We start from the raw sequence: 9,721 nt of genomic DNA on the forward strand, positions 1-9,721 counted from the left end.
GTGTGGTAGCCGAAAATGGATTTATTGGACTGATTTCGTGTGGACAGCAATTGTTAAAAGAGACGTTCTTCGTGTGAAATATGATGAGGACATTTACGATACGAACAAGTTTAATTTACAAACCATGACAGCCACAGCAAAATGAAGTAAAGTTTGCGCTGCTGTCACAGAATTTGTTGGCCCACAAAAGGAAAAAAAATGGCAAAACCCTACAACTACCTTCAATGTGCCACAAGTTCTGAGCAAAGCACAAACCACCGCAGACAGCAAACGTGCTAACATTGATAATGCCATGTCAGATGTTCACCCAGCGCCCCGCTTTGATAGGCCGCAACTTTGCTTCATCAAAACTTAATAGCCAGTTTCCGCATCCCTGCCAAAACAAGGCTAACAAGTGTCAGGCAACTCGCATAAAAACGATGCCGTAGTGTGTAGTGTATGAGTAAAAACACGTGGTTGGAAAACCAAATGAGGGCAGGGTGTGGGCTTGAAGACCCCCTCGTGACGACCGCTTCCGCTCCGGAAATGCAAGCGGCAATCAGACCACAAATTTATAACAGTCGGCTCCTTTTTGTGTGTTGCTTAATGTTAGAATGAGGAAAGTGCACAGGGAAAAATGTTTAAGGCATTTTATTATTCAACAAAGTTTAAGAAAAAAATATCTGAGAAAAAATATTTGAGATTAAGTTTCGAAGGGGTTACGTTTTTCCGTTAAAATGTGAAAATTTTGAGAAAAAGATTTTACTATAATAAAACATTATTTTAAAGTAATTTAGGTTTTTGATCGAATACAGTTTTGTCATCATATAAAATTTTTTAAACTCTCAAAACAGCCAAACATGAAGTTTTTACTTTCAAAATTTATTAATTCATTAAAATCATTAATTAATATTTAACAAATTATTTGTTGATTGCTTTTAAATTTAATTGCGTTTCTCTCTGTAAAAACCCTTTTGCTTGCAATTAACTATTATTTAAATTTGAAACGTATTCGTTGAAAGGAGAAAATGCAAACAAAGAGTACAAAGAAAACCACGACATAGAATTAAATCAAGGTGAATCGGTATCGCTCTCAAAATTACACCCAGCACTTAAGCTTCGTTTTCCCGATAAGGCGACTACCTCTTAGCTTAAATAATATTTTTCTAGTCCACATCGCAATCTTGGGAAAAGTCCTGACAAATGTGTTGCAGACTTTCTGGCAGCCGCGATTTCCATGTGCGAAAAAAGGAAAACTTGCGAGCTGAATATCTGAGACAAGTGTGGGTGCGTGTGTCTGTGCATGAGCATTGCATGATTACATGGCAAACCTGGGCCTTCGTCCTGCCCGCACATCGCATCCCCCCTGAAATACCAGCAGAAATTGTCCTTTGTGCATTATTAAAAATTCCGGCAACCGCCCCGTGTTTGCATATTTTTCCGTGATTTAATTTTTTCGTACATTTTCAACAAGATTCGCGTGCCCGACTTTCCTCCAGCCAGCAAGTTTTTGTGTGCCTCTGCATTTAAATCAAATTATAAAGCCGCACCCCAGCCAGGCTGACAGCATTAAAGAACTGCATGCATAAAATATTCAGCAAAAAACATACGCTTAAATTGAACGATAAAAAAGGAAAAATCACGCCAAATTAAAAGGACAAAGGAGGCGCGCAGGACCAAGCGATTAGTGGGTAAGTTGGGGGCGGATACAACAGCTAGATGGGAATGACAAAGTGAAGACCACAAGGTTTTCCGTGCTCCGGGCTCCATCTGTTTTTTATTTTCCCTTTTGCTGATTACACCAGTTTACAAAAATTTAAATAAAAATTTGCCTTCATAACTGAAACAGTTGTTTATAAGCAAGTAAACAGAGGAACACATTGCAAAATGATTATGTTAACTTGTAGAAACTTAATTTCTACCGCTTACTTATAAGTTCCAATGTTTCAGAAAAAACAATTGCACCAAGAAATCTTTATGGAATTTTACTGGCAAAAAGAATGTAAACTAGTGCTTGGGGAACTGAACTCCCCGTGCTCTACCTACCATTTTGTTGAACAGTGTTTTCGGGGGCAGAGGTCGCGTTGGAATTATTTACGAGCTCCCCAATGAACACCTCTGACGACAAATTGGAACCTGTTGTTGTGTGTATCGCCGTCGTGGCAGGCTTTGTTGTTGCACCGCAGTCGGTAGATGTTGTTTGCCTTAGCCGTTCGACTAGGACTTGCTTTCGACCCGTTGCACTCAGTCCGAGGGCTCTTAGCCGCGTCCTCAGCTCGGTCAAAGTGAGTCGCGTGATATCTGGGATGATAATGATTGTGTAGGCATGGGCAGAGGCGCAAAAAGTAGGTGATGAAATAAAAAAGGAGATACGAAAAAGAAATTAAACAGAATTTTCCATCAAAAGAAGGCTTTTTGGCAGGGGACTTGGCTTCGCCTAGGTGCAAAAGTGGCTGCTCCTTCCCTTTTATTTTTATTTTTTCGCAAATATGAATCAAAAGGCAAGCAACACAAAAAGGTAGCCCAAGGAGCTCTGGCACACAAAAAGCGCAGTAAAAATGATGGCACGTGCAGTTAACGCCGCAAAAAATGCACATAAAAAGGCGAGTCGAAAATGTGTTTAACAAAATAAAAATATAGCAGGAAAAAACAGACGTTGTGAATGGCGAAAAATTGTTGATGGAGAGGACACGCGCTGGAAGAAAGGAAGCAGACGAAAATACGTGGGAGCCTCTGGCTTGTCACAACATTTTCTTTATCGGACCAGGAAATGACACGCACACACAAATGAGGGGCGGTGGATTGGGTGCGGAGTGGGCGTGACCGTAGACCATCAAAAGAACTGCAGGCACATTAAATTTAATGCCATTGTCATCCTCAAAATTAACACAATGAATGGCAGGCATGGCTTCAGTTTGATTGCCTTGAAAGGATGAATGAGATAAGAGGGTTTCCCAAGCGAAATGTCGCACAGAAATTGTGAATATTATAATCATTCTTTTGCCAACTTTTTGTTTCGAAAGAATTGGCTGTAACCTCCTTAAAAAAGTTTCAGACTTAACACAATATACTATTTTTAAACTACATATTTACAATCAGTCAAATAACCACTCCATAAAATTTAAGTTTGCAATAAAACAGTTATGTTAAGAATCGCCTTAAATACCCTACAAAGTGTGTTATTATAAGCTTCAATTTTGCAAAATTTACTTAGAGTGCTTCGCTTGCATTATATTTAGCTACTAGAAACTAATTTAATTTTCTACAAACTCCTGGCGTAGCTTTCGCTTGATTAATGTGGCCACATTTAAACTTAATTCCGTGCCATCTAAGCGGATAAAAGCGCTTCGTACTGCTTCACATTATTTAAATTAAGCAAGAACGAATCTTCTGAAGGGGAAAAACAAAACATGAAATAAAATGGGAAAACTTTGAAAGCGGCAAATATGCGTAAGCCAAGGGCAAACAGATTCAGAGCTCCATACCAACATTCGGGCAGCCATAAAGCATCGATGCGCCTTTAAGCTCATAAAATATTTATGAAATTGCAGGGCAGGACAAAAATCTTTTAAAATATCTTGTTTTATGTGGCCCTTTATTTCGGTAGCTTGTTTGTTTACTTTCAATGCCAGCCGTAAAATCCCAGATTTTCATAACCGAATTATTTGGCCCAAAATCGATTGGTGCTCATCTTCACCGACTGGTAATAATTCTCAGTTTGTATCCCGTTGAGCTTCACGACAATACACTTTTGTAGAGATATATTTTAAAGCAGGATTATTTTTGCTTTGGCCCGCCAGGTATCTAGTTAATTAATGGAAAAGGGACGCGAAAAGCGTGGAGAGTTTTGCGGAAAACTCAACAAGCCCGGGCGGCTTTGTGGGTGGTGTTTTGTGTGTGTGCATAAATAAGGAGCGAGTGCCGCAGAAACCGCAACCTCAACCGCTTTGCGGGCATTGTGTTTTCGCATTGTGCTTAGGCCTTTTAATATTTTACTTGCGTTTGCTTTTATTTTATTCACCTTGATCCCATTCTGCGCCATAAGCCAAAGGCAACTGCGGAGTTTGCACAATCATCCGAAAGTGCGGGCCAAGACAAACAGCGGGTAACAAAGTACAGAGATGCAGGCAACTTCAATGCAACTTGGTCGAGTGTCTGGCGCACGAAAGTAGGCAATGCTTTTGGCATTTTTGTTTTTAAAAATACATTCGCAGAACTGAAGAGCAGGATTTGGCAGAAGGCGCATATAGGAAATATTTATGGCCATGAGCACTTTGCTGCATGTGCTCCAAGGTAAAGGGAATCTGTTTTTAGAGACTCCATTAAAAATTTATATGATCTATACGAGCAGCGTAGGCTTAGCAAGGTCACTGAATATGGTATGCTCTCCATTGTGGGTAATGCATTTCTCCTGTTTGAGATTTAACTATAATATTCTACCTAATAATCACAAGGCAGTGATGCTGCTAGAAAATTACATATTTTATAAGACATAAACATAATAGAAATGGGGTCTTAAATTATTAGAAAATATACTATTTCACTTAAATGAAAGGATCTTAAATAATATGATGACATTTATTTCAAAAGCAAGCCTCAAATATCCTCCCTAAATGTAAATAAACACAAATAAAGAACACAAACATTTTACTCATACCTCATATATTTTCATCGAGTTCCCGCAGGGGTTTTCTCTGCCCGCAAAATCGATTTTCCCTGCACTTCATAATATACTGCTTTTTAAAACAATGTACTTTGTGTAGTCTCCACTTTAACGCGCCCTGCCTTTGGCCCAAACGAATCGACCTTCCAACCTTCGAGGGGGACTTTTCCCTCACCTTGGACTCTGGACGCACTGGGCGGAAATTGTGTTTTCTCGCACAACACTGATTGCCCCCAGTGTGAACGGTGTGTAACTCCCAGGGCCAGTGGGAAAACAAGACAAGAACCCGAGGAACGCTTCGGTGAACTCTTTAAGCACTTCACGTGGCGTCAACGAGGACATTGCGGCCGTCGAGTGGCGACACTTTCAGTGGGGCAAGTGACGTGTGGAGCCTGGAGGGTCCTTCCTCCCGCCCATCCGTCCCTCCGCCCACATGTCTGCTCATTAAATAGATAACACCACCGCCATATGTTGCGTCCTCCCTTGTGTGTATTTTTAGACGCCCGTAGCAAGTTAAATTAATTACACAACTTTACGCAAATTAAATGTCAAGCCGCAGTTTTATTATCTTTCACTTGCAGGCTGTCCACTGCTCCTACCACGAAAAACTACTAAATATTAGAGACCCCAGTGGAACGTCAGCCTTCGAGTCCGGCACATTTTGCACGTCAAAATAGGCTCCGGACAAAGTCACAGCCTCTGCTATGGCGGCACGATGGGCAACGGATATTTTCGAACGTCACAAACGTCGTCGTCGTCACGCCAGCGGGAAAAGCGGTAAGTGCCACCGAGCTTTGCCATAACTACACTTGAAAAATTCACAAAAGTAGTCTACAAAGAACCACAAAAACCAGAATAACCTTCTATACAAAACTTAAAGTTCTTTTATATTTCTTCACAAACAAATCGCTCTCACATTCTAACATTCATGTTTTTCTTTCATAAAATTTGATGGGAAAAGAAAACGTTTTAAGCCCTTTTTCAAACTTAGTTCTTGACTTTTGTTGCTTCCCTATAAGATTTATGTGCTTGTTGACTTTAAATTCAATAAAACTTTTCGATTAATTCTGACACTTGTCCGCTTGTCGTCAAGACAAATGGAGGTACAAAACCCTAATTTGTTTTCGGAGTGTAACGAGGATGCTGTTCTGGGTCAAGTAGCCCGGGGGAGGGAGAGCTAATAAAATTTCCTTGCCGACGTATGTGAATGCGATGGTAAGGGAAGGGTTTCCTGGTAAGCCATAAAAGTTGCTGGCGTGTGAGTAACCACGACCTCGTTTCCTGCCTCCCCGCATCTGGTTTTCTAATCAGGCTCGGCTGGACATCGATATTTATGTCCTGCGGTCGAGGGGCAACACATTTTGTGGGTGTGACAAATGGTGGCCTTAGACAAAGGGGTTTAAAAGTCAGTCATTTTAACTTGCCTGACTTGGCAATCTTTTCATAAAGTTTACTTGTTAATGAAGTGAAGACTTGCCAAGAAAACCTCATATCATAAATAGATGGATAAAGTTTCCATGGCTTTAAATATTTTTTTAGTGTTGACTAGACTCACAATGAAGTTTTCCCATATTTTAAGCAATAAATCCAAACCCTGGAAAACCATAGCAGAACTAAATATTCGATGTTTTAAACAAAAGCGAAAAGCGGAAAACGAAGTCAAATAAATTATTCCTTGCTTTTGTTGAAGCTGAAGGAAAATAAATCCGTCAAAAGTTTTATGCGCTAACCCAAACGCGAAAAGGTCAGGAAAATCTGAGGAAACTTTTTGACTGACAAAAGGTGGAAGAAGAAAATAAATTCGACGAGTTTTTAGCAAACATAATTAGTGACCTTTTCTTTGACGATGACTTTTAAATCGATTCGATATCCAACTTAATTGCCGGTGCAGACAAAAACAAATGGCACTGAATGTCCGAGGGAAATAGAACACTTTGCCAATTAATTAAATGCCAGCAAGCCAAATTGAGGCCGCAATCGAGGACATGGCGAAAAGAGCGGCAATTAAAATTGCCAGCGGCGCCTACATGAGATGGATAAATACTGGAATAGATGGACTGGGCGTGGTCCTGCATGCATTCATTCAGTGTTCTTCCCTTTGGGGGGCGGTGGATGTTAGCGTATGTCCTGGGGGGCGTGGCTGTGGCTCCCTGCTGACAGCTGTTGGCGCTGCTCAAAATTCCAATCTGCCGCCATCGGAACGAGGAGTGCATAAGCCGGAAACCTGACGAGGGTTCCCCGAAAGCAATTAAAATGGATTTTTATATTTCTCCTCCCAAATGTGTGGGTGGATAAATTTTGTTTCATTTTATAAATACAAGCACTCTCTGCCAAGTATTTTTCATTAGTTTCCCACAGCTGGAATATGAACTGCTTATACAAACTGGGATCTCGTAGGAAATTAAAACTTTTTAATAATAGAATTGTGCACAAACTTTCATAGTGAACCATTCAGTCATTTAGAAAGTGTAGAGTTTATTTAGGTTTAGATTTCCCATTCAACACAAATTTCAAACTTTTTGTTTTGTCACGTTTAGCAAACTATTTAAAGTTGTTCTTTACGGTCTAAGACTAATAACATTTTTATACATTTTGTGGTGGTTTCAGTCTCATTAAAATTAGTTAAGTTTCAAAATCCGAAAATCCATTTTAAAGTTTCCATTGGTTTAAAGATCATCCCACAGCTAAAACTGTGTCAATTTTTGGCAGCTGTCGGAAAACGCTCACCCGTATTTTCAGAGCACGATTTATCCCCCTCGGCTCGGCCAAAAAATTGAATTGTTCCTGGTCGAAGCCGAATGTCTTGTTTTGTTCTCCTACATTTTCCGCCAAAAATTCGGCGGTATTGTTTCGCCCACATGAAAAACGCACACGAACTTTCAGACTGGCAGACAGGACGACAGGCGTCGATTCATTTGCATATAGAATGGCGTGTTCCGAGAGGCGATAATGTATCGACGGGCTTTTCGCAACTCTCAAATGGAAGATGGATGGGTAGGTGGGCGGGAGTGTGTACATAAAGATGTTAAGGATACAGCAGCGATTCGATGACAATTTTTTTGGCCACTGGCCCGGTATAAACAAATCGATTTATGCATACAGTACAGATGGGCACGGAACATGTCAATGGGGGCGTGTTTTAAGATTAACCGTCGGCAGCCTCCAAAGCGTTTCCAACATTTAGTCACGTTTCATTGGAGCTCTACATTTTTATGGAAATTGCTATATAAGAATGGTATTGTGTTGGGGCACTGACAACAAAAAATTCAATAAACACGAGGATTTTATAAAGTAGAGACTCAAAAGCAAAATTATTTCAACCGTATTTAATACAAATGTTACAGCATCTGGTACTGTCTAGTATTTAAAAAACCTATTGAAACTGAGTAATTCATTTTCACGTAAATAAAATAGGTTATTATCTATTAGATATTATTATAATGCAGATATTTTTGTTAAATCACAGATGTCTCTGTTTAAAAAGTTTTTTAAGTAATGAATGTTCAACCCTTAGACCTTAAAATGTTTTCTTCAGTGTATATGGGTGACGGATTCGAGTTGGTGTATTGTGCAAATGTGCATATATTGTGTGTATGTTTGTGTGTATTCAGCATTACGTGTAAGGCATACTTCTCGTGTATTTTTCTTTGTTTGGCCTGATAAGTCCTATTTTACGCTGTCAACTCACCTGTAAATAGAAGAGCAAAAAAAGGAGAAGAGATCGTTAGAAATGCTGTTAAGGTTCAATAAATTTCTAAGCAAAAAGTGAACAAATTGGATTGCCTATCCAAATCCCATTGCATACTTCCGGGACATAAACTTTTTTATGTACGTTCGATGTTCATTAAAAAAGTTTGAAGCACATTTTGGCATGCAAAACCCCAGACCAGAAAAATTACAAAACAACAACAAACAGGACGATTGGTAGTTAAACTTTCAGAAAATTTAATTTGAAGGCACAAGAATAGAAGGGACGAACAGGGGAAACTGTCAGTTGCAAGAACGAGACAGGAAAAGGATAGCAGAATAGCCTCAAACAATTTACCAATTAGAATGTGGAAAAGTTTGTGTGTCTGCCGTCAATATAAAGTACAAAATAATTGCATCTCGTTTTCTACTCCCGCAACGCCTGCGGCTTATGACGTCGACGGAGTGACTGTATAATAAATATTTCACACTAAATTGCACAAGGAGAATAAAAAGTGGCAATGAGTAACGAGCCAAAGACGCTTAAATGAAGTGAAACGAGCCCGAAGAAAGAATGAGTGAGGGCCCACAAATTGCCGCTGAATGTGTGCAAATGATGGCAGCAGAAAAGCGGTGGAAATAAAGCAAGAGTTGAGACAATTTCCGCAAACGAGCAGAGACAGAAAGCAGGAAAAGCGAGGAGCCCAGAAGCAGGCTACAAAAAATTGCCAGCCTACTTGTGTGTGTGTGTGTATATGTGTGTGTGTTTTGTGCACTGGCAAAAGGCGTAACGGGGAATATCGCTTTCCCAACCCAGCTATTTTGCCTCTCTTTCCTCCCGACAGTTTCCACTGACATTGAGATTGTCAATGTCTGGCGGAGCGTATAACGTTTTCCCAGTCTCGTGTCTGCTGTCTGATAAATTCTGCAGGCTGCCTCCATCATCTGTCCGATTATCTCCACCAGATTTCGCCTTGTACATGCAATTGATTAATGCCATGCACAAATTGACAAGCGAACAGAAACAGTTGCATTCTACCAGGCTCAAACTAATGTAATTTATCGGAGTACCCACAAGCAATGGAGAAATGCCAGCAGTGGCGGATCTTACACTAGAGTATTTTAAATCCTTTCCATCAAAATATATTATTTAACAAACTATATAGAAAAAAGATAGCGTAGCATAAATGTTTCACATTTTACCTATTTCCACGTCTCATAAAATGTTTCCAACAATTATTAAACTCTGTCTTTAATGCACAATTTTAGCGACGAAAAGTTTTTTAATTACTGATAATCTTGTTTTTAATTACTGAAACTTTCCGGAAAAGTTAAATGGATCCGCTCCTGGATGCATTTATCCATCCACCCGTGGACACATACATCGCCTGA

The 9,721-nt window shown here is 39.8% G+C and overlaps 1 protein-coding gene across 7 annotated transcripts in view; it reads right to left on the reverse strand.

Annotated features, from left to right (window-relative positions):
* The window catches only part of LOC108093088 (calcium uniporter protein, mitochondrial), a 43,511-nt gene that overhangs the window by 3,132 nt on the left and 30,658 nt on the right, over positions 1 to 9,721 (reverse strand). Inside the window, exon 3 of one of the 7 annotated variants that reach the window (XM_017193021.2) lies at positions 2,026 to 2,280. The exons of the other annotated variants lie outside the window; for them this stretch is intronic. Within the exon in view, the coding sequence (XP_017048510.1) occupies positions 2,026 to 2,280 (255 nt within the window). The remainder of the gene's footprint in view (positions 1 to 2,025; positions 2,281 to 9,721) is intronic. 7 annotated transcript variants of the gene reach the window in all.

This window comes from Drosophila ficusphila, unplaced genomic scaffold (genome assembly GCF_018152265.1).
Source record: "Drosophila ficusphila isolate 14025-0441.05 unplaced genomic scaffold, ASM1815226v1 contig_106, whole genome shotgun sequence".
NCBI classification, from domain to species: domain Eukaryota; kingdom Metazoa; phylum Arthropoda; class Insecta; order Diptera; family Drosophilidae; genus Drosophila; species Drosophila ficusphila.